The sequence below is a fragment of the Metopolophium dirhodum genome, chromosome 5 (assembly GCF_019925205.1).
Source record: "Metopolophium dirhodum isolate CAU chromosome 5, ASM1992520v1, whole genome shotgun sequence".
Classification (NCBI taxonomy): domain Eukaryota; kingdom Metazoa; phylum Arthropoda; class Insecta; order Hemiptera; family Aphididae; genus Metopolophium; species Metopolophium dirhodum.
The window spans coordinates 23,735,086-23,761,998 of record NC_083564.1 but is presented as its reverse complement, the minus strand read 5'-3'; the positions used below and the strand labels follow the sequence as shown (position 1 = coordinate 23,761,998).

Sequence of the window (26,913 nt, the reverse complement as noted above, 5' to 3'; positions counted from 1 at the left end):
AGTAGTGACTATTATGGTAGTAATAATTTTTAATGACAAATTGTTGTCATTGATAATACGGGTAAGCAAGACGTGACGTAGGAAAATAAGTATGACGTATGCGTTGGAGGTTTGACTCTGATGTTGAAATATTTACACGACATTGAGGCAACGGCAACCCGTATTATCTATAAAGCTCGTCGCGGTGGAACGTGCGCGATCTATCGGCGAGACGAGGCACGGCCCAGTGCAGCCAGAGTCGGCGACGGCGACGCTCCTTGGCGGGAAATTCGACGCGCGGCTGCGCGACGGACGTGCCTCAGTTTTGCGGCCATCGCGTCTTCCTTTCTTTAATCTTTTCCACTCTTTTCCTTTTCACGATCCGACGGCGTCGTGCGGTCGTGTAGTCGGCAGTCGCCTAGTCTGGTTCTCTAGTAGTCTCGTCAGTCAGTCGTCTCCACCGCCGTTGTTTAACGTACACTCGAGGACGCGTATATTTATTTTGTTTTATTGTTTTCTTTTTTATCATTATTATTTTTCTCTCGGCGAGTGTAGTTGTCCGCGTTCTTTGTGTCCGCCGCCGCCGCCCATGCAGTGTCACTCCTCCGCCATGGCGTCCGATTCGCGTCTGTGATATTCGACGTCACCGGATTTTTCGTGCTCTACATCGCGACCCAACTCCTCCTTGCGTTTCTCGTTCGTAAAATAATATTCGTCTGTTATAATAACACATTTACAATAAATACAATCGCGTATTTACCCCTATCTATATAACATACTATATAAATAAGTATTTGTGTCTGATATTATTTTAATAACGTTAAAACGTAACAAGACGCAATGGAAGGCAGCAGTAGCAGCAGTAGCAACAACGACGCGGGCGAGCCGAAATCCGGGTGCTGCACCGCCGCGGTGGACAACAACAACGACGTGGTGACCGCCGCGGCCGCGGCCGCAGCGGCCAAGGTGGCGAGAAGAGCGGCCGCTGTTGTGGCGGCTAAGCGAGCGGCGAAATCTCGTACCTTAGAGATGGAAAACAAGCAGTACCTGGATTTACAGGCCGAGATAGAGAGGCGGAAGACCTGGGGGACGACAGGCGACAACTACCAGCCGGGCACAAGCGGTGCGAGCGAAGACCGCGGCAACTCGGACCCCGAAGGAAGGATCTTCGCCGCCGCCGTCCAGGCTGTCATGGCCAACCGTGCGGTGAGAGAGTCCGAGATCACGATCACCGTCTCGCCGACCACCGGCGGCCAGTTCGATCTGGACGTGCTCAAGACCGATTCGGTAGAAAGTCTGAAGAAAATGATCTCCAAACGGCTGAGAGTGCCCAAAGAGCGGATATGCCTACTGTACCGCGAGAGGTGAGATAAATTTCCTTTTACATTTTTCTTTTCTCTCTAAACGGCTGCCTCTGTTTCCGTCCTTTTAACGGACACCCGGCTCGACCGTCAGCACCTGGCCACGGGGGGGCTGGTAAGGGGCCACGATTGGCGTTAAGGCGATGCCGAGCGCATCCTCGGTGCTCTAAAGTACGAACCACGAAGTATCCACCTCTAGGTCGGGCAGACTTCGGCAGGCCGGCACTTCCGTCCGATAACGAAGCTGACGCGCTCGGCCCATTGTTGTTGTGGTGGTGGGGGGAAGGGGTCACGACCCTGTTTTTTTGTTGTGCGTGCCGACCCGTTTTGACGCGTACCCTCGGAACAGCTGCTCGTTTGAGATAAAAATTGTTGTTGGTTTCTCAAATCCGGACCGCTGTGGTGGGGAGGGGGTGACGTTCGGGTATAGTAATAATATTATAATAGTGCCGACGTTGCCGTTCCGTCGGTTCTCGGTCACCGACGTCGTCCATCGCGCGTGGTGTTTCCAAACCGTTTGGAAACGCGCGTGGATAACATATTGTTTGCTTATCACCGTCCCTTTGTTCGACGGGGCTTCGCGTTAAATTGTTGGTAAGCATTGACTACTCTCCCGTGCCCGATTTCGAAACGAAACTTTCAAAAACCGTGACGCTGCGAATCCATGTCAACAGGATTTGCACGCCCGTGTCGCCTATTGTCGACAGATTTCAATAATTCCGTTGCCGATTGCGTTCGCCGTAGGTGTCCGACCGGGAGAGCTCGTTCCGGTGTTCGCCCGTCCTCCTTTGCCGATGCTATCGACCGGCGATAGCGCGGGTACGCTCGTTTCCCGGAAGTCGCATTTATTACGATTGTGTGTGTGTGTGTGTGTATGTGTGCGCATATATAATTATTTAGGGCGATTTGCAATCAAAACATTCGTTATCAAACGGACCGTCCCCCTAACTACACCGCCACAACAACGGCAGCTGTCTGCGAGTGACTCTTTCGCAGACATTTTTAGGCGAGAACAAACAGACAAAGATACCTATATAATATTAATTTTGGGTAGGTATGTGAAATAATGTCGGTCGTCCTGCTATTCGATCGTCGTTCTTTGTTACGGGACGCGTTCAGAAACGATTACGTCGTTTATTCCTTTCCTCTTTCGAACCCCCCGCAGGTAACCCGCAGACGATAAAAGGTTATGGGTGTAATATTCTTTTCTCGTGCGGTCGGCGGTTGATGTTACGCAAGCATCGGCGGCGGCGGCGGAGTCGTATCTTCGCCCGAGCGTGGGATCGAAATCCCAACAGCTGACGCCGTCGCCGCTCCCCTATCCGAGGCCACCGCCATTACGGATTCGGGGGTGAATAACCCGACGCTGCGAGACGGGTCCCTCGTAGAGTTGTTGGTTGGACAAGTGTGGAACAGCTGCTTGGTCGCCCTCTTCTCTCCATTGTCCGCCCAGAAGAAACACGTCATCGCCGCTTGTTTCTAAACGTCGTACCCCGCCCTGCGCATCGGACATTATGATGTTCGTGTGGTATTTTCGAAAAGAATTCACCGAAAAGCACCGCGTCAAACGCAGCTTTCTCTCGTCCCGGAAAACCAGGGGTTCGCAAAGCGCGTGCATCCGCCGTCGTCGCCTCTATTGTTTTCCCCTCCGCCGTTTGTATTCTTCTCTCGGGTATTTTTTTTTTACCTTACGTTTGTGATCGAACGTCGTGCGCACACGTGAAAGACATATAATGATAATAATAAAAAAATACCTCATATTACAGCAACGTTGTTTATCCACATGTTACGACAATCGCGCGGTGGTGGATGCAAACCATAATAATAATATAATACCTACACGTAATTCGACGCATTTATATAACGCGTCTGTAATTATTTATTATTACTATTATTATTATTGCATTTAAACCTTGAAAATCTCATTGTTGCTCGCAATCGGTGTTTATTACCGTTGTTGTTATTATTTATGTATAATTTTTCGAGTTTTCACGGGACAGATAAATAATTGTCTTTGTAAATATTCGATAGGTAACGATGATCATAATAATACACGTAAACCAAGATTTTTCGAGTCTTACCATACAGTTACGGAGCAGACGTTTATTGATTTATGGTCTTTGTCTTTTTTTTTTTTTTGTATCGTAGGCAACTTAGAGATGGCTCGTTGGACGACAACCAGTTGATGCAAGGAAGCCGCCTCACCCTATTGCCCAGCGTGGAAACCGGTCTTCTGGTGAGTAAATCTTCATTTTCGTCTTTTTTATCCCGGCCCTCCCACCCTTTACCCCTCGACGATAAACCAGTTTAAAACATAAAATAATACCCATGTATTGTGTGTCCTTATTGCCACACATCTTGATAATCACGATATATTACATATTATTATATATTATACTACTACTATTATATTATACATTATACACACCGAACGGCCAATGTGCACGCGCAAGGACATATTATTCTCATCGCAGCTTGAGATTTTAGAATGTCGAAGGAGAGGGAAATCAAGTAGGCCTTGTTCTCCATTGCTCCTTCCACATTTTGATTTCCCTAAATTTCCATACGCCCGACGACACTAGAGGTTAGACCTGCCTACAAATAGTGCAATAATATCGACGGTGAATCAATATTATAAAAGACCAACCATCTAGTAAAAAAAAAAATGTTAAGTATAATTATTTCTAAAATCACAATTGGGTTATTTATAACCAATTTATTTATGGCTAAGAAAAAAAGTTTCACGTCGAACATTCGTAAAATAACGTTGTGATTGTATTATTTAAGTTTGACTTATTTCGTTGTTATGGGCACCATGATACGTTTGTATTATATACACTACGGTCGCCACGGTATTATTGTTATTAAATTTATAATTTATATACATGCGTAGACCACTGTTAACGTTAAAATGCTAAATACTTAAAAGTCATATCATTAAGTGTTATATTATTGACACGATATTACATTTTGAAATTCTGAAATCTTATTTGTATGCTCAATTTATTTACATTATGTACCTGCCTCTATAACATTGTAATTTATGGTGCCAGGCCTATGAAACCAATTCGGATGTACCTTACTACTGTCATATGTATTTTGGAATATTATACACTTTACACTACTTTTTAATGTACCTATAAGTTATTTAGAACATTTATGGATTGTATAACTTTATGGAACTATCTCGGTATTTTTGCTGTTTATATACCCTTATAATAATATAATATCTCAACAGAATAATTAATTTAACATTTTGTTATTTATTCGGTTTTTTAGATGTTATAAAAAACTGTAATAAAATATTTCTTGCAGTCTAATACAAAATTGAATTAAAAGGAAATTCTTAGAAACCCTTATACTAATTTAAGCTAACAGCTCGCATGAACTGTACGAGATAGTAATATTTCAGAGACAATCTAAATTGTGTTCTTTGTAATTTTTAGTTTAATGTTGCGCAGTGTAATACGCAATTCTTGTGCTGGTGAATGTTTCTTTAACGTGTCTTGTACAAACCATAAACGATATGCATAGAATGTAAATTATAATATTATAAAAATAATAACAAAACTAAAATATAAATATTATCGTATTAGTTATTTATATAGTTACTATAAGTATTACGTGTTTTGATTAACATGATTTTTGCATACTAAAACCAGGTATTTTTTAATTTGCATAATTTATAAGTAACTGAATATTACTATGTTTGAATTTAATTCATAAGTCACAAGTAAAAAACAATAATATTAAGTACCTACACTTAGCTTTTGCTATGCTATCTAAATATTCTAAATTCTATTAAATCATGTGGGTTCAAGAATAATAATTTTAAATCGATAATCGTCATATTGATTATTGTATAATGCATGTAATAGTTTTGTAATGTTTGTATGTTTTTCACTGTCAATATTTCATTAGCAATAACTGAAACAATATCCATAGTACGTGCTTGAATACAAATTGTTTACTTGAAATTCCGACTTTGATATAATACTTACGTCTTACATATAGTACCTAATGTTAAGTTTATTTTGTTTTTTAAGTCGTAGATAGTTAACTATATGATTTCACTATAGAGATTTTCATTTTCCGAAGTTGTTATTATAGAATTATATTAAACTATTATAGTATGACATTTAATTGCGAAATTGTCATAAAGTATAATCACCTCGATAAATATTAAATTACAAACTCGACAACCACATTACAGTGTCGTTCGAATAATTCGTTTTTAATAATTAAAATCTGAAAACAATCATTCAAAACTACAAACGCTGTGTTGCGTTTAAGTTTACTCGAAAACCCTACGAACGCAACAGCGCTGCGGTTTTTATGTTCACGGCTCGTAATATTACAATTTAAATTATTATTATATAATTTGTTACCATACCATGTTGACGTATCGTTCGAAAGTATTGAGTTTAAAGTATCGAACAAAAGTTTCCCAAATGGTCAATACATAGTTGGCGAATGTGCGCCAAACACGATTTTCGAAAGCTGGGGGGGGGAGGGCGCTGTGAATGCCAAAACCGCGGACTGTTAAATTTTTTCATCATTGCCACCCGCATTATTATTATTTTGTAAAATAACAGATTTTTTTCGGAGTACCCTGTAACGGCGCTGTGACTGTGTCCCGTTATGACTACACATTGCCGGCTGTCCCGTTGTCCGGGTAACGGGATCCGGGCAACGGTATACACCTCGTGTCGGCGGCTCGTCGTCGTAGACCGTAGTGATTCGAATAATAATATTCTCTATTTCTCTCTCCTCACGCGGACCAAAACGCCACCGAACTCCAACGGTCAACACCCGTTATGACCCGATCGTCGTCGGGGCCGGAGGTGGGTTCCGCCGTCGTTTCATTCCGTTCTTTTAAAACATTTAATGAATTCCTGTTGTCCGCCCAAATTAAAAACGTATTTTCCAATAAAATTAGCTACCACTATAACATGTTTCTAGTATACCTACTGTCCAAATCGTTAAACCGAACGATAATAATATATGGTGTGCAGGTCGTAGGCGTTCTAAAAAAAAAAAAAAAAAACATTTGAACTAGTGTCAAAACTCTTTCGATAATTATTGTATTCATTGTACTTAAAAAAATATTGTAAATATTTTCTTTCTTAATAAAAAAAAATTGGTTAGTTACACCTATTTAAAAATACATTTTTCAGAAACATAAATATAATTTATATTAAACACAACACCCATTCACCAATAATGTTCCCGTTTAACTGTTTAAATGTTAAAAAAAAAGTTAAATTATCAACAAAATCTACATTTGGTGCATAATATATTATTATGTACCTGGGTACTCACTCATTGTAATGATTTTAAATCTATTATTTTATTCGCCGCTGGTTTAATTTTACATAATATGTGTACCTTGAATATATCTGACTTGTTATGATAGAATTTACTCAAAACCTTTAGGAGGCTCCACCTTAAAATTTTTATCTACACAACAAGCTACGTTACTAAAATAAACACTATAGAGCTAGAAATATACTGCTACGCCCTACGTTAAAGTATTCGTGTATCGTGATATATTCTATTGTTGTTACATTCTATGTGATATTTATATAATTTTACTTAGGTATAGCTTACATATTTTGGTTTGAAATTTAAATACTTATTAATTAGATTAGTATTGATTGTACAAAAAAAAATATTTATTTGTTTAAATGTATCTAATGTTAAGATGATTTCTCACCCTCTTATGTTGTTTACGTCCTACAAACAAACCTACAATATTATAGAAAATTTGAGTTCAGCCGAACTAATCATGTGTTGTTATCTTTAATTTAAGAGCGAATTAATCTATTATCAAGCTTAAAGGTGGGAACTTAGTTATCGTCGGTACGTCTGTGGTCGGTATTTAACGATATTTCATATTATTTTTACTAGTTTTTTGAGTACCTATGTAAAATATTGCAATTTAAAAATGTTCATAAAAAATAAAATATTGTTAATGGCAGTCACAGTCGTATAAACACGAATAATACTCTTAAAAGTTTGATAATAGATCTAATCTAATATTAAAGCTAACAATTAGTTTTACTGAACACAAATTTGCAATGTTGTACGTTTATAAAGACTGAGACACAACACATGCGGGTATGACGTACGGGTCTACCTACTACAAAAATATGTAAGTCGTCTATATATGTTTTTATTTCACAGTACCTACTGTTTGTTATGTATGACGTACTTAATGTAAACAGTTTGACATTATAATATCATACATAATATTATAATATTATTTTTAAATAAAAATAATGTTTTTGTATGAATAAAACACGAATAATACAAATACTTATCTAATTTAGCAGGAATTTATTTTTTTTGATAGTCCCCACAAGGGCAAAAGTACAGACAAAATGTAATACTTACATGTTATAATTCAATATTATAGATAATAAATAAATTATAAGATAAATTTATTTAAAATACTTTTGGTTTAATGAACATTATAATTTATAACTATCCAAGCATTGTATTAATGATATAGGTTATTAATATTATTGTACTAAAAAGAGGACAACGCTATGCAAAGCTATATATAGAATTTACATTTATAATTATAAGCATTCTTATTGAATTACAATTTTTGTTTGAGACATAATGCTTTATTAATTTAGGAATTCAAATTAATGACCGTCTAATGTAAAATATCAGAACACACGTTTCTTAATGTAAATATTCTAGTAGGTATTTTTTATACAGTATTTTATATGTAAAGTGTCTAAACAGGATAAGTCTTTGTATTTTCCTGTTTTAACTCAATTGAAAACGGAAAACATTGTGGCTCACGCTGTATTTTTTAAAGTTAATACCTAGTTAGATCTTGTAATATAAAAATTTAATTAGTCTTAAACTTTAAATCGTAGTGAATAAGGTCTATTAATATATTTATAAGGTCAATTTTTTATACTTTTGTAAATAGGTAGTTAAAAATATTAATTTTTCTTCTTAGGTCTGTTTATTACGCAATAAAGATTTATGTTTTGGGTTAAATTATATAAAATGTCATGAGTTTTTGTTTGGCCTTTATGATTTTTAAGTGAACAATAATAAACAAACTTCACACATATCATTTAACATTAATTGATCGACGCTTTAACGATTTAATTTTTTATTACATTTCACATTTTAATAAAAATTAAATTGATAATTTTCATACGTTTTCGATTGTTTTCTCTGTATCTTGTCTATGTAAAAAGTTTTAAGGTGTATAAGATTAATGATTATATTTAACATATTTATAAATAGTTAATCGTAATATTCCTAATTTTGTATTTTGTGTATTTTGTAAACAGTTTAATTACTGTATAAGTAGCTATTACATTTACAATAACTATATAATAATAATATATCTTTAAATGAATTTAAACAGAATGAAATAATATATTTTATAATAGTACCTATATTTAATTCCACAATCAAATACTCAAAACATTAACATTAACTAAAATATTATTTATTTAAAACTTGCTGTTTAACTGTTTTATATAATATTATGTATAGAACATATGTGTTTTTACAGTTACAATTATTAAAAAAATAAGTATGTGCTAAAAACTTGTATATGTTTTATGTAAAAGTGGATCAGCGTTGTTGCGTTATTCCGTTCTAGATATACAGTCGGCAAAGCGAATCGCGTGGTTTACGAGTATGGGAAAAAAAACCACTGATATAATATATTTTTACCATGTTAGCACAGTGTGGCCCAAATAAGTGCTATCGAGTTTTGTTATGTAGACATTATTTTCGGGCCAAAACAAAATCATAAATTGTATTTAGACTTGAACACGGAACCCTATATAAGATAAATATAAACGGTATATTTACAAAATTGGGCGGGCCGTCTTCCAAACCGGGCGTTGACCTTATCAGAGGGACCTTGTGAATCCAGGACCACACCCTGCCGATAACATTTTATTAATATTTATCGTTACGTACTTACGTATAATAATACCTATATATACAATTTCTATGTTCACAAATCATACATTCACATTGAGTAGGAATTGTAAAATGTCTCCATATTTATAGTGTATAATGTTGTATTGTGTTTAATATAGCCTAATTTTTATTTTTAGGTTCAGAGACCAGAACAAAGTGTGATGCAGGCGTTGGAAAGTTTGAACGACTCTCAGGTAATTTCACCATTTAATACATTTCTTTTGACTAAAGATGATTAAAGATTCATGATATTTTGGTGTTGACCGTGTAACAATGGTTTTATACACCGTTATATTTAGAATGTGTAAAATTGTTTTAAAAGAGGCACTGACTGTTAAATCGTATATTTTTGTGTAAGTGATAACTTCAATGCCGTTAAACATAGTAGAAATATATTTAAGTACGATAATATTGTAATATTATGTTAAGCATTAACTGATAAATTATAAGTAATTTTCCAGCTATCTTACATACTTTTTATGCGTTAGTATGACGTGTGTATTTTAAGTTTTAACAAATAAGTAGGTAGGTATTACAAATTAGTTTTTTTGTTTTTCAACGATGGTGTATAACTGAATAAGTCATATTTAAGATTCTAGAATTAATTAATTTACAATGATGGAATAATACTTTAAAAAAAAAAAATTATTTTATTCACACCGATAGTCAGATTTTGTTTGTAAATTTCTTATCATATTTTCTAACTTAATCTTCGAATAATTCGAAAAACTGACATCTTTTAATTCAACGTTTTGGAGCATGAGCTTGGAATATAATTTTTTTTAGAAATGCCATTTTAAAATTTATATCCAAATAAGGTATTCATTAAACTATTTTCAAACATAGACGGCATCTAGTGGTTCTAATATGAGCTTTGGCTGCATAACATTATTATGCAATGTGTAGAATTGATGGAAATTAATGTCATACTTCACTTATTTTATGAAAATATGTCACTCGTGACACCTGTGCGGGTTGTTTATTGTATAACAAAGTAAATATACAAAAAAGATATATAACCACGATACATTATGTATTTGCATTTTACTATATTTCCTAATTTGTTTTTAATTTGACGTTAAAAGCTTATTAACGAATATTGATACGCTAAAGTGTGTACCTATTTATTTTTTTTCAAATGCTCATCTGAATAGTTTTACCGACACGTTTTGATCATCGCATATTAATTGTATAGTGTATACATTTATATTTGGTAGACATCTATTCTGTACAAACCATTTCATAACGTCGCGAAACACAATACTGTTATGCTGTGCATTTAAAATTAAATGAATTTACGTCATTACCGCCAACATATGGCCTATATTAAATGTCTGCGTTTATTGTTATTAGGTCAACGATTTCCTATCGGGCAAAGCACCATTAAACCTCACGATGAGACTGGGCGATCACATGATGCTCATCCAGCTGCAATTATCGACGGTGTCGTCGTCAGGTTCGTCGAAACGACTGCAGACCGCTGCCTCGACCGTGGCCAGCACCGGTGCAGCTGCGGCCACGCTAAACGCGTCGACCGTGGCGCCCGAACCACCCCAGGCCACCGCGACGGCGGCCACCGCGTGTTCTGCCGGCAACATTATCGGCACCCCTAGACTGATCCCCGGCGTGGACGCTTATCCGATCACTCGCGTCCGTAACGTATCCGACGACAGCGACGACAACTCGATGGATACGACCGAGGAAGTGACACCTCCGGCCCCGGCACCGATAGTCGCCGCGGCTGCAGCCGCTGCAGCAGCAGCAGCCGCCACAGCTGCAGCCGCCGCAGCCGCAGCCGCAGCAGCAGCAGCCGCCGCCGCCGCTGTACCCACGCCCGCACCGACGGTGACGCCTTGCTCGTGCGACGCGAGCACGTCGACCGCGTCCCCCAACACGGCCACGGCCACGGGAGACAAACCGCAACTGGACACCCGAGCTCTCGCCGAGGCTTCGCGGAACCTCACCCAGACCCTAAAACAGCTGTCTTCGGAAGTACTCACCACGAAAAGCGGTTCCAAAGAGGTGAGTGGCAATAATCATTTATACAACGTATTTTTTTTTTTGCAAAACGGCATCACGAAAAAACTAAAATATCCGAACGGTATGAGAATGGGATTTTTTTCGTCGCGGTAGAAAATGTCTACAACAACGGTCGTGTGTCGCGTCTAAAATTAGCGCGGAGTGTACCTATAGTAATATGTGTGTTATGCCATACAGTCGATATTTTCTGGGTGATTGATTTAAATTTGTTGTGCCCGGACGTGTGTCTCGTGTCGTATAGTCGCGTAGTATCGATTGTTGCGTGGGCGGCAACGTCGCAATCCGGCAACGCGCGGGGCCCGGGGGTATACTAATTTCGTCTCTCGCGTCCCGAGGGTTATTATGATCAATGTGTGGCCGCGGGCCCGCAGCATCCGCACACGCTGTACGAGACGAGTAGAAGAGGTGAGTCGTGTCGCCGACTGTTGTCGACGTTGCCGTTTATACACGCGCTGTCACTCGTTCACACACTAACCCACACCACCGCCGTCGCGACCGTTCCATGGTAGTCGTGGTCGTAGTCGTAGTGAGTGGCGTTGGTTGTGCGTACACGGCGCGTATAATATTATTATAATGTACACATCCGATGACCTCAATTCCAGGTGAAATACGGCCGAGTTTCTTTGCACGACCGAATTAATAAACATTAGACACGAAAAAAAGATAGATAGACAGATGGATAGGACGAGAGAGAGAGAGGCGGGGAGAGTAAGAATTAAAATGAAATGGGATTTTATACATGCTGCAGCAGTGTGTATGTGTCTGCAATTTTTTTTTTACGAACACGTACTGTTGTTTTCGGTGCCCATCACGATTTTCGGTCGGTGTACCTATTTGTGTGCGTCTGTATTTATTCGTTTATTTTGTATTGTGTACGAGGCACTGTACATCGATGCGTGTACAAAATGTTTCGGCGGCGGCCCAGCAGAATCCGGGTATCCCTGTGGGGCGTGGTTAGGCCGCCACAGCGAAATCGACGTCATATTGATCACGCTGGAGGTCGCTTATCACAAAGGCCCCGGGCCGGTGCGACCTTTTGTGTTGTGTACTCGGCGTTGCTATACACACACACACGTACCTTGTTTCCCATTGATCGACTCTCTCTCTCTCTCTCTCTTTCACTCCTTCTGTTTCCGAATGTGCAAGCCCTCTAGAAATGCCGAAAACAATGAGACGCGTTGGTGGGTGTGTATGTATTATTTATTTTGTATACATAATATACTGCTGGATAACTTAACGTTATCCTATATTTATATCTAATTTAAATAGTTGTTTTGATTTGAATGTAGTTTCTAAAACTTTTTAACTCTACCCGACACGCGGTGTAAAACGTTTCACGCGTCTCATATATTCGTCAAATTTTCTCTTATCGCTTTGACCTTATTTAAATTATTTATGCAGCCGAATCTGTCGAAAAACTGAAATAAAACTGCAGGAATCTAAATACTGCGGAAGTTTATTATATTTTTATAATTCCCTACAAAAGAATTTATATTGGTCGTTGAATAAAACGGAAATACGTGTATTTTTTATTCTCTTCCATTCCGCTTTAAATAGATCATATTATTGTACCTACATTTTTTATTTGTATATTTATAGTTAATGTATTATATTGTTGTTGTTTGGGCGGTGTGTACATTTGTTAGAACATAATAATATGTAAAACAATTTAGGAATATGGAATATAATTTTTCTGCTCAAAATCTGCTTTCCCCGCTACAACGGTTAAACCCGTGTGCCTCCAGCGGACGATTCGTAAAACGTAACCGTAAACGAGATCCGTGTTTTACGGTACTCGGTGTTCCAGTTCGCCGGACAACGGTGTCTGGTAACTGTGTCGATTCCGCCTGGGCCGCCTCGGAGACGCGTAAAAAATAAACTCTACGGCAAATAGAGCGGACCGAACCGCCGGTGGCAATCAATAGGTATACTGGGCCGAGTACTACTTTCCCCTTACTCCTTCTACTATTTACTGAATCTCCTATTTATGTACACATTACGAAAACATCGATATTCTGACTTTTCTATTTATTATTAGGTATTACATCCATTTCGTGCCTATACCATTTAATAAAAAATTGATCAAACATTTCACTATTTCAATGCTGAGACAATAAATATCGACACAACTTTATTGGCGTGTGTTCCATCAATACAAAATAATCTAAAGAGATCCACAATTAAGTAATAATTATTGTTAGGTTATTACAAACTATTTTGTATGCACAAAATGTAGGTATTGTCTTATTCAACTGCTGATTTTATTCATCTTCAGAGGCGTCAAGTGCTTTTTAATTTTAGATTATTCGTAATCTACTTCTATAAAAAATGAAACATCATAGTATATTAAGTATTCATTGTTGTAGCACAGAGTTTAAAATAACAAGCATAAAATAGATCTAAGCATTAAATGTTTTATTCATCGTGGGTACGTGTTTTGAAGGGGTTGTTAATGGACAATGGTCCTGTGGGCGTCGCCCACCCGATGTTTCTTTTTGTCATCCCCCGCGTGTGACCAACTCCTACGCATACGCCACATCTAACTATTAAAGTGTTCTTTTCTCTATGTGAATCATATATTCGTGTGTGAGACAAGAAAATAATATAATGTCATGAATAGTTGTTTTTATTTAATTCTACAATATACACAAATAATAATGTATATTTTGTTTACGTTAAATACTTGAATCTCTTTGATTATATTTTGATGTAGCATAGAAAACATATTTTTTGTTTAATTTAACGTATACAAAATCGTATAATTATAAGTTACAAGTTATAGCTATCAGAATACTATTATTTAAATTATAAATCATGTTGGCTGTTGCCAGTTATTGTAGCCATCACAATTTACGGTTACCGGTCATTATACAATTTATAAACATTAACTGAATAAAAATAATTCAGATCTTTGTTTTCTGATATATAGCTACTTTATTATTTTATTAATTATAATTATGAAGGTTCAAAATACAAAATATATCATACAGTTTGTAATAAGAAAAATACTTTTTATATTTTAAATTAAAGTGTAATGAACTACATTAGATTTTGAACTCATATTATTATGATTTCCCTATAATATTATATGTTACTTTGGCTATAATTCCAAGTTAAATGATTTTTAGAACAACATCTAAACTAGAATATTGTTCTATTAAAAATACAATTAAATCAACTATTATTTTGTGTGTGCGTGTGTGTGTATGTGTCTAGTCTAATGCATTAATGCATGTATTTGTTTTCATGTAATTCATTAAGTATGATTTAAAAATACGCAATATGCGTTCTTTGTCTCGTAAAAATAATTATTCATCAGATATTATTTTATTTAAACTCTATAAAATGTATTAAATTTGGATAGGTGGTCGTTAATAACAAATACTTAATAACTACATCGTTTATGTGATTTATTTTTATATTATACAAATTAATACATTTATAAGTGACATCTACCTTACCTATATAATCAGGCCTGAATAAACAACAGGCACCTTATATTTTATTTTAAAATAAACAATATTGATAAGTAAATTAAACGTAATAACTAATAACATATAAATAATATGATACTCGATCATTGTTGCCTTATTATTTTATTTTTCTAATACGTAAATAATAATATTCATTGTATATTATATTCTATATATTATGTTAGATACTATAATTATTATTAATTAGTACATACCTACTATAGTTATTTATAAGTTAACAAGGTTTTTGATTTTGTTCTATTTGTTCTATTATAGTCTATTAAACTATTGCCATTATAAACATAAATAATATTACAAGACAATATATTACTATTATTAAAGCTGTTTTTTGTAATACATTTATGTAGCACAACATTGTAATGATTTTATCTCAAGTTCCATGCTAATTAAAAAAAAAAATGTGTTTTAGAGTTCCAAAGAGACAATAAATTATATATTTTCTTATCCCAAATATTCCAAACATATACTACGCTCATCTCATTAATTAATAATAATTTGTACTTTTACTATTCCTTCTCAAAAACTATAACTTCTTGCTTGAATACCTATAAATGTATAATTAATTTGCAGATGTTTTATTTTTCTTACATAATATTTCATGATATAATATAATAAGACTTTTCAACGTTTGTGTTGAAACCAATATACACATTTCAAACATTTGATCTAAAACTGTTTCATATCTTTCAGGCGCGTATATTTCCCTCAAATTTCTAATACAGGCAACGGGTTTAGTTTTAGGTTCTGAAGTATTACTTTGAGTTAAATAACTACCTAGTAGATATTGGTATTGGTTTCCTTTAAATATTTCCCCAAATATTTACTACGTGTCTACTATGTATTATTTTTCAAAATTATTTAAAATTGATTAAATTATTTTATTATTTTATTATTTTATTAATTGAGAAATAAAAATAACATACCTACTTAATGTCTATTTGCCATATGTTAATTCATTATCAATACTAATCATTCGATGAGAAGACAAATCATTTACTATTCGAACTCATAATATGATTTTATGTTAATTTACATAATACATTACGACCAAATTAATAAATATACCCGTTAAATGGAATACATTTTTGTATGTCGTATCATTCAAAGAAAATTTTTTGTAAAATAATACAACTATACAATTATCTATGATTGTATTGTATGATGAGCGAAAAATTACTCATAGGATAAAAATTGATGCCGCAGAAGGGGATTCATCTAAAACTAATTGTCAATTTATTATCTACTTCCATTTCGTCTAATGTACTATTAATATTATGTTTTATATATTTAATGATCATTGGACATTTTTCCTGTGGCCCTAATAAAAAAGATGAATTCAACATTCTATAGTATTCATTAAAAAGTCTAGCTAGTTTTTGTAAATTATAAACTTAACAAATGGATTATTGAATTTTATTTGTTGTTTTTCAGTGCTTTACAATAATGAATAAACCAAATTAAATATAGTTGTCTGTAATAAAATTGGCAGTAAATACATGCACACATTGTAGGCATTCATTTGTAGTTTGGTATCACTTTCACTTTGACAATTATTATACATCTCGTAATCAGCTTATAGATTCTTGTTTTTTTTTTACAACCTAAGGTCACTGCCGTATTTGCTAAAATGTATTTTTAAAACACCTATATCATTGAATATACGGCTAAAACTAGTTTTGTAAATTATAGTTAAATAAGGTTAACCTCTTCGGGAAACCATCTGGTCCTAGAATGTAACTCAAAAAACAACTCGTTGAACATCTTTCAGTAGGTACACTGAATTTCTGAATCCGTATTCCGTGTCTGTTGGGAAAAATAATTTTTTCATAACAGTCCGTCACATCACGAGTGTATTTTTTAGGCCATAACTTACACCTCTCACTCCGTCGCCATCGGATCATTATTATAATAACTATTTACTCTCCGAGTGAAACCGATTTATGAGAATATATTATTATAATAATGTAACATGCTACGTGCATATATTTTTAAAATGTATAAATTCATCTCCAGCCCATCGGTCTGCGCGCATAATATCATTTTTTTATTTTGTTGTCACTGCAGCAGATACGGTGACATTTTAATTTCGTGTGTTCCGATGATGGTGCGCACTCGAGTGTGTGTGTCAGGGGGTCCCCTCCTCCGCGCAGTGTCGGTTTATATTCGTCCGTGTCCCGTTGGCGGTGGCACGATAAAATATAAATACGATTTATGATTTATTTTTTTTTTTCAAACTCCTTCGCCGCCACCGCACCGCGTTGGTATTGAGTCCCGTCGCTACATTCGAATATTGTAATAATATTGTGAATTATTATTGTTACATAGGTATTATGACGAATCGGTACAAACTGTTCTCGACCGCGTCTCTTCTCTGCCTGCCTACCTGCACCCGCTCACATTATATTACGATGATTAGCATCGTTATTGCTATGTACTCCCACGCGTCCCTCGTAACATAATACTCGTCACACACACACACGCCGTTTACACGAAATGTGGGAGCCCGCCGTTGTCGGGCGTCGGTCTGTGGAGGCCCGCTGCTATAGTCGACGCCCACGCGCGTCCAAGGCGTATTAATCGTCACGGGCACACACATCTGTGTGCGTAATAATAATAAGTATTCCGTCGCCGTCGTGCATTTTCGGTTGGACGCGGTGCGTTGTTGTTTACCCGGAGACCAAAAACTCGTTGCCAAGGGTGGTCGCGCCGCGTGCCGGTGTGGTGTAACCGACGGAGGAGAGAGGTTACTCTTTTTTTTTTCGGTCGCGCGCCGGGCGTCGTTGCCGCCGCACCAATCGATTCGGTCGTGTCCTGCCCGGCGGGGCTCGCCGCCGTCGACGCAGCCCCCCCCCTCGACCGTACTATATTGATCACGCTGCTCTCCTCTCACTCCACTACGGCTGTTCCCCTGTCCCCGCGCGGGCCACCAGCTCCCCCCCACGGTCGGTTACTGTGGCCCGGACGCCGCAGCAGCCGACGACGACGATGTCCTCTGGGCGCCGCTGCCACCCACCCCCCGAGCGTTGTCCATCGACGAACGCGGCCGTTGGGTGGCTGCCAATTTTGAGGCAGGTCGTTGCTTTTTACCTCTACCAGCACCACCCTCCCCCCACCACCATCGCTAACCGCCCACCGTCATCTCGCCGATTAGAATATAAAATTTTAGCATAATATCATACAACCGGTATCGCGAGGCGTGCGTAAATTATTATAATAATAATATTATCGTAACTTCGAAGGGGCAATCGAGAGGCAGGCCGCCTCTGAGGTTTTCAAGGGGCAGCGGGTGGATAGGTAGTGACGGATTTAATATTATTATTTTTTTTTTGTATTTTAATGTTTACTTCGACGGGTAGTTAAAAATATGACAGTATAAACGCCTTTATCGAGTTATGCGGGTGGGCGGGTGGAATATTATACTAGCCTCTGAAGAATTTCATGTTCGCCACGTCACTGATCCGTGATATTACATTTGCGTTGGACTTACTATTTTCTTCGATTTGTGTGTGTTTTCTCGTCATCTCGACGACTACACAACTACCGCCGCTGCTATCACATTCTTCCGTCGTTGGCGATCTGGTTACTCCTCCCGAAATGTCCTTTCGCAGAAACCGACGTTTTGCAGTCACCATATACTGGAAATATTATATGGGCGGTCCATTTGACTATACTATAGTACATATTTTATAACCGTCTACATTATATTATATTATAATGTATGTTTAATTGTGTTGTTACATTTTTTTTGAACGGCAAATGTGTATACGAAGTTTGTTCGGAACTTCATATTCGTTATTTGTGATTTAATTGATTTCATTTATTAATTTGTTTTGACTTTAAGATTCGTCTATGCCGAAATTGTATCTATACTAAAAAGCCTAAAACTTATAGTATAAAGTTATAAAATTACAATTCCTTTGTGCCCGGTATCCAGTGTGATAGCATATGATAATAATAAATAGTATAGACTATAATAAAGCATAGGAAATATGTATAAACAATTTTTTTTGATCGTCAAATAACTAACAAATCATTTTTTGTAATTCTATGAACTTATTAACTTATTATATTTTATAATGGGGTACCTATAGGCTATAATGTACCTATTCTTCAAAATTTCCGGTTTATACGTGTTGAAATTCTGTTCGGTTTATTTTTAATTGTTTTAAAGAACGTTTTGTGAATTATAGATTTTTCTTAAACTATTATTAATAAATTTGACTGTTTATTCATGCATTTTTTCGTTATTTTTCAGATGCACATCGGGTTCAAACGAAGGCCAGGTGCCATAATCGAGAGCATGCAACATCACGGCAAAGGCGTTTACTCTGGAACATTTTCTGGTAAATTTTATGTTCATTTTCAAATACTTACTAAGGCTTTATGCATCTCTTCCATGGTTTCCTACAGTTAAGTTGGCCTAAGGCTTCTTGGCTGAAAACATAAAACTACATATATGTTTGTCATTAACTTCATGGGTTGCACCAACAATTTTTGAACCACCTACAATATATTTTTTTAAAAAATTGTGTATTTTCACACAATAATACTTTACTTACTAACTGTGAGTTTATTATTATAGGCACCTTAAATCCAGCCTTGCAAGATCGCTTCGGCCGTCCAAAACGTGACATTAGTACCATTATTCACATTCTTAATGATTTACTGTGTGCTACACCACAGTACAGAGCTGCTGCTAGATCAGGCACACCAGCTGTCTGCACAGCCACTACACTTTCTCCTACTGCTGCAGCTGCTCAAGCTGCTACACCATTTTCTACCGCAAATAGTATGTCCGCTCAAACCTCTGCTAATTCTGATAATACCGGTAAGAAATCAATTAAAAAATGTCCCATTTAAAGCATAAACACTTAATATATAATTTATTAAATTTGTTTTATAGAGAGTGAGACCAAAGAAAATGCAGCTACCCGTGGAAAAATGGAACGCTTACGTTTGATTATGGAAGAGAAACGTGAACGGCGTAGGGCTGGTCGCAACGTGCCTTATGATAAAACTAAAGCAGGGACACAGTGGTCCGCAAAGTCAGAAACACAGAGTGTTGCTCCATCAGATCCCCCTGCAGACCCAACATTACCTCCTGAACAAGTTGTTGTTTGAAAAACAGCTCTTGAGGATATGAATAATATGTGATATAAATAATTATCCCCACCACTGTTTTAATTTTTTTTTTTTAAATATGTATATTATATATTTATATATAATGACGTATAATATATATTAATACATATACATTTATGAAAATAGATTTATCAACAAATATGGTCAGTTATACTTTAGGGTGCAATATTAATATTGATAAATTACAGATAGAACATTCTTAAAATATACTAAAATCATCACTTAATCTGTACCAGACAATTTTTTTTCTAATTCATACAACAAATTTTAACCTATGAACCGTAAATAGACAAATTCAAAACCAATCGTCCATAACTTTATAAAAAGAAATTTGTAAAGATATTGTATAGTGTAATGTTTATATTTATAAATACCTAATTTGTTTTAAGTGATTTTTTTTTCTAGGAAGTTTAAATATCAGATGATAAGAAAACAAATTGCGATTTATTACCTCAACTTTCGTGAATATAAAAATTTGTAGATGTTTTTAGAATTTTAAATAGATACTGAATTTTGTCTCATCAAGTTTTAATGACATATTATATATGTGTATATATTATTATAAATCACGCGTGTCTGGTTATTAGTATTTGTATGGTTAATGAAATTGATAAAAAAAAAAAAAAAAAAAAAACTAAAAAAAATGCTTAAAGATTGAATATTTATTAGGGTAATTATGTACGAGGAAAGTAATATTTAAGTTTTGTTTGACCAATAGGGGTTTTTTTTTATTCACATCTATATAATAAATTCGTGAAACATAATATTATTATTCAAAACAAAATGTTTTTTTTTTCTGTTAATTTGTATATTAAAAAAAAAAAAGAAAAAGTTAAACTGACTGTTTTTTATATGATATTAAAATAATTTACCTGCTTTTCCTAAAGTTTTAATTTTACTGTGTAATGTGTATCATATTTTGATACGATTAAATAAATGTTCATAGAGTATGTAATTGTGTTATTTATTGGGCATTTCTTTGTTATTGGTTTTAGATTACTATATTACGTAATTTTTATTTTTATTTTTTTCATACTTATTAACGTTAATAGTTTATATAGCCACTTAGAAATGTATTCATAATATTATAAACCTTATGAATATCAATTAATATATTATTATTTTTAATTTATTTATCAATAATCCTTGATATTTACATAAAAACGCTTAATATAAAAATAAACAACTTAAAAATTGCAGTCTTGTGTATGTTTAATAACATTTTTTTTGAAATAAAATTTCAAATTGTGAAGGAAAATTAGTTGTACAAATTAATGCATAATAAATATATTTATTTAAATTTTGATTAAATAATATTATATAATATTATTTATTATTTTTAGCCATTGATTAAATAATTAAGTATTATTTATCAATGATAAAACTATGAAGTCTATGAGTATTGACAATGTAACATATTAGTGTATTAAAATTTACACTTAAAGTAGCTACTAAACATTAGAAGCTGGTAGCTACAACTGTACCTTAACGTTCATTATTTTCTAATTTAAAAACCCGGTTGATTTTTGTAGAAACTAAAGAAATGTTATGTAATACAAAGATATTATTTTTTCTTCTTGATAGGAAAGCAATTTTTTTTTGTTTTTAAATGTATAGAACTAATTTCAGCATTTAGTCAAAGATTTGGGGGTTCAGGTGGACTGGTCTAAGCTACTGATATAATTAATTCGTTTCTCAAAATACTTATGTAATTGTCAAATTATTTAAACACAACGCAACATATTTAAAAAATGGTTTAATGGCAGAATTGTACTCTAATGATATTATTATTGGCTTAATTGAAGAAATTCAATGTGATCTTACTTAGTCTACATAATTTTGGAAATTCTATAAATCTAAAACTGCTATAAAGAGTTTGCCAATGCATCTTAATTTAATAAAAAAATGTAAAAATTATGTCTTACCAGTAATTAAATAATGTCGGTACTGCTGAAAGAACATGTTCTTCTCTTTGACATGTAAAAACATATTTAGGATCAACAATGGAGAAGACTCATAAATTACTAATTAGACTTAATCTTATTAATCAAACGCATATATTATATTGTATTCATTAATTCAATATAATATTTAATTTGCTTTGACGTATTCGTTTAACGTTTTGCAATGAATTAACGATAAATATATTGTGTTTAAATTGCAACTCGACGTAATATAGGCAACATCCACGCGTCAGTGTATACTAAGTAGCGGTATGCCGTAATATAGTTTTACTGAATATTAAATACATTTTTAACTACCTTATAAATTAATAACACTAATGGAAGGGCTACAAAAACTGAGCTCTAATTAAATTATTAATTGGGCCCTTTCGAATTAAAAAAAAAACAAAGTAAAAGTGCAGTGATAAAATAACCATTTCGTCATTAAAATATACGATTTGTTTGATTTGTTCGCCTTTATACTGTCACGATGCGATTGAGCTCGTCTTTAACTCTTTAAACTACAATAATATGATAATCATATCCATTATAGCCATTTTTTGAAAACTTAAATCTCCATGACGCAGCTAGTACCTAGCAATGATTATTTATTATATATGTTATAACTTATAATGGTAGTAGCCCGATTAGTAAGTAGTAGGTAAGTACGAGATTGGATATTATACTTACATATTATATAGAACTACCAAAGTATCAAAACTAAAATGATATAATCAGTAGGTAGGCAGTAATAATTGCGTACTGATAAAAAATTTAAAAATGTATAATAGATATTGAAACAAAATTATTCCCAAGAAATTTTTAATTTACTTAGACAAAAGGCCGTTTTGGCTTCAAAGGGATAAAAATGTCCTTTTCTTTGACCCGAAGACTGATGTGGATACCGAGCTATGGTATGTTTATATATATTATTAATTCGTGTATGTGTATCAATATAATTTTTAAAACTAAAACGTACAAACATATTATATGACGATTGACGAATATTAATCACACAACTTTCATTTCTAGAGACGAGAGTGAACTTTATATTAATTTTCTCTAATCCCCCCCCCCTCACCATACCCATCAATAATTTTTAAAACACGAATTTTCGTGTATATGTATAGAATGTGTCGCTCTGTAATATTATTAAAACAAAATATAACGACTTAACACGCTCATAAGTTGTTTTAAAATTAAAATATTAAAAAAGTATTTATTAAAATAATAAAATGTAACCGCCCAGACAACAATTTTATGATTAATAATATTATTATAACATTGTAATAATGAATAATATTAACGTTATTATAATACTATTATAATATTATCATTACAAAATGCTGTCTGGGCGCATTTAACTACTTCATGAGTAATATTAATATAAAATAGTTTTAAATATCAATCTGAACAGAAACAATTCAGTTCCACAAAAATTAATTATACAAACTAAGGCATTTTTTAAAAAGCTACAAGCTCCCATCAATGTCTCCCCCACCCGCCCCTTGAAGACGCCGCTGCCTATCATCTTTTAGGATTTTAGAATAAATTACAATTCTATTTCATTTCATGACCATTTGAACAAATTCAACCGGATTTTAAATAATTCTCTCTTCGACGACAACTTTACAGTAAACGGGATGTCCGTAATTTTAGGGACAGGTCCATTTTCCTCAAAAACTGAGATACTGATATTCTTTACTGTTCATTTTCCTCCAAATAATAATTTTAAATGTGAAACTTATAAAATTAATTGTATACACTTCGCGACTTAAGTCTGTTAGTGTTACGTATAGGTACAAGTGTACAAGGTACGTAGACACTGCAGAACTCAGAAACCTGCAAACATAATGCACTTACTCAAATAACAATAAAAAAAAAATTATACATATAATCACGTGATTATTTTTCTAGAATATAATTTAGAAACCTATGAAAAATATAGATTTATATATGCTATACTAAATAGGTACCTAGGTAGTAGGTAGATGTATACTAATATACTATAATTAACTAACTTCGCGTTTTAATAATATTGGTGAAGCATATATAAAACGGAACAGAGTACCAACTTTACAAGCCAAATTTATCTATATTTTAAACCCTCCCCATATATGCGGCCACATTGCCACCGTGTGTAAGTAATGTTCAATACAAAGGGTCGTTCCCCTCGGAATACGACACTGAGTCATGCGCTCTTCGCCCCTTTGATAGCATTTTTTTTTTAAGACGCACGGCTTCGTCACTCGTTACATCTCGGGACCTCGGGTTTTCAGTATTATCCGTGTATACTCTACTACTGAATTTCTGCACGCATATAGTTGCCGTTGAAATACCTAATTTTGTTTATACGAACTATGGACTATAAACATTTGTGTTGCAAAAATTAAAACCTTGGATGCGATTTGAGAAAAAGAAATCGTAATGGAATGTCGAAAACATTCTCCACTATACTCATAACAGGTGTTTTCTATGTTACAACCTTGATTGTATTTTACAAATTTTTGTGGTTAAATTATTCTATGTGAACTATTCTTAACGTGTTTTTACCTTTTTGTTCAAGTTCATTGACATTTTATTGCTCACAAGTAAATTGTTTTTAATGAATTGCTCCAAATTTCAAATGTATTCGGCACAAACTGTTTATTTACGCAACGACTAATGATTCAATTAAAAATATGTTCAGAATCTGTCGAAAATGGCATTGTATGCATACGCATGCGTAGTCGTACGACTTCACTATAGTCTTACACGTTAGTGTACAGGCGCGGATCTAGAACATATTTAGGGGGGAGGCATCTTAAATAAAATTTCAGCCTAAGCCTGATAAAAACAAAAATAAACAGATATAATAGAAAATGCACCAGTTTACGGGGGGGGGGGGGGGCTTGGATCCGCGCCTGTTAGTGTAATATATAGGTACTGCAGTTGCAGTAGAGTTGTTCAACTATATTCGTTTTTTTTGAGGTGATATATTGGGTTAAAATTATTTTTTTATAATTAAAAACTTTTATACTTTATTGTTAAAGTCAATACTGATATATTATTATATTACTATATACAAGTGGCACTCAGTGGCAGTTAGGACTGGGCCGCCGGGGTTATTGTCCGTGTGTCCGCACTCTAACGTAGAACCCTTGATTTGTATGTATATTTATTAATACAATACAACAAGGTTGCTAGGATGCATAATGATGTGTTAATGTGTTATCGTGTCTTTCAATTCCAAGTAATTATTGCATTATTTGTGAAACGCGAAATAAATTTCAAAACTTAACTCGTTGAAAAAATACTGTTGTTTTCAGATTATCACCGCCTCTAGATCACGCAATAAAAGGGAGAACTCATGTAATACGAGCATCTCGTATAGACATTATTAGCATCGATTATAAATATTAAATAGGTGGGTTAGTAGGAACTAGAATTTATAATCAATGGTATTAGGCACCGATAGATGTACAAATGAATAGATATTGTTTGTATTTACAACTTATAGGTACGAACAAAATTAAAAAATGTATAACAATAAACAAGTTTCAAAACCGGGGTAGTCGCTATTCTGTATGATGGTGGACGTCATTGCAATGGAATTCAATGATAAATCATTGTATACGAAAAACGATTGTGAGCGGAAGACTCCAGAGTTAGCAACTTACTATTTCAAAGAATAATATCTTCTAATTTATTTATGTTACTGTATAGTGTAAAGAAAATAATTATTATTTAAGTAATAGTTAAATGTTTGAAGTTTCTGCGAATAATGTTTTTTGAGTAATAACACAAAAACAAAAATCGTTTGAGCCTTTGAGCTTATAATATGTCGTTAGTAAATGTTTACCACATGTTCTGCCACAAAAAATAAAAACCCGTGCGGCCGTGCTTATGTAATTTTAATATTTTAAAATTGCTAGGTATAATAACAATTTTGAGGAATCTTGTATTAAATATTCTCAAACCTCATAGAGGTATATACAATTGAAATATTTATGAATACTTTCCACTACAAAATAACCAGCATATCTTCTTGATTATGACGAATTTCGTAAATTTTGAACATTAAACATTTATAAAAAAAAATGTTTATAAATCCGTCAAATTTGCTAGACATTACTAGTGCATTTTTTGGATTTTGTTAGGGAACCAAAACTTTGCAAACATACTTAACATGATAAACTCTGATTCAGCAGAGTTACAGAATACAGGGAGACAGGTATAAACTCAAACTGTAAGGTCCTTAACAGTCCGTGGTGCGTCGCATTCGCCATGCAGTGACGGTGGTATAAATTCTGCGACCGCCGTGGCCCAAAAATATACCTGCCAACAAGAGAGTATTTGAGAGTTTATGGGTGGTGAGGGGGGGGGAGAGTTGAAGACCTGCAAGAAGACTTACAGGTTTCTCCTTCAGAGAACGTCTAGGAATATTTTTAAAAATTATATTTTTTTATTCATATTGTATATATTTTAATATATTACATACATTGGTATTACGCTATGATGCGTGTTTTTTTTATGTTAAACGCCACCTTTAGCAAAGTGCTTCAATTTTAAAACTTAGGGGTTGTTTCTGTTGGAAAATTAGAAATCATTGGCAACAAGGAGTCAAACAGTAAAAATTAAAATAACATTTTTTTTACTATTATATTTTCCAAAATTTACCAAATTCAAATAATTTAACCATCTGAAAAATCCCAATAAATACAGTCTTATTAATTATGTAAATTTCATAAAAATAAGTTTGAATTATCTATAGTACTTGTGCTGATTTAAGCAAGTATAGGTATCTATATGGGCTTAGTGTGTACGTACTTCGCTGTAGTAGTTTTTGTACATGATTCGTTACTATTATATTTGTTGCTGGCAACAACCGAGCCTCGAGCTTTGACCTAGTTTATTTGATAATAATAATAATAACAATGAGTATAAACATATTTGTGGTTCTATATAGCATATATATATATATATATATAGGCGACCAGAAATAAT

General features: G+C 34.3%; 1 protein-coding gene across 1 annotated transcript; it reads left to right on the top strand.

Moving 5' to 3' along the window:
- The first annotated feature begins 337 nt into the window (after positions 1 to 337).
- On the top strand, positions 338 to 20,934 carry LOC132945831 (midnolin-B). The gene is made up of 7 exons (XM_061015612.1): positions 338 to 1,343; positions 3,489 to 3,576; positions 9,446 to 9,502; positions 10,662 to 11,330; positions 19,098 to 19,185; positions 19,425 to 19,670; positions 19,746 to 20,934. Exons 1-7 carry the CDS (start codon positions 820 to 822, stop codon positions 19,961 to 19,963), a joined length of 1,890 nt encoding a protein of 629 aa, XP_060871595.1. The 5' UTR covers positions 338 to 819; the 3' UTR covers positions 19,964 to 20,934.
- The last annotated feature ends 5,979 nt before the right edge of the window (positions 20,935 to 26,913 follow it).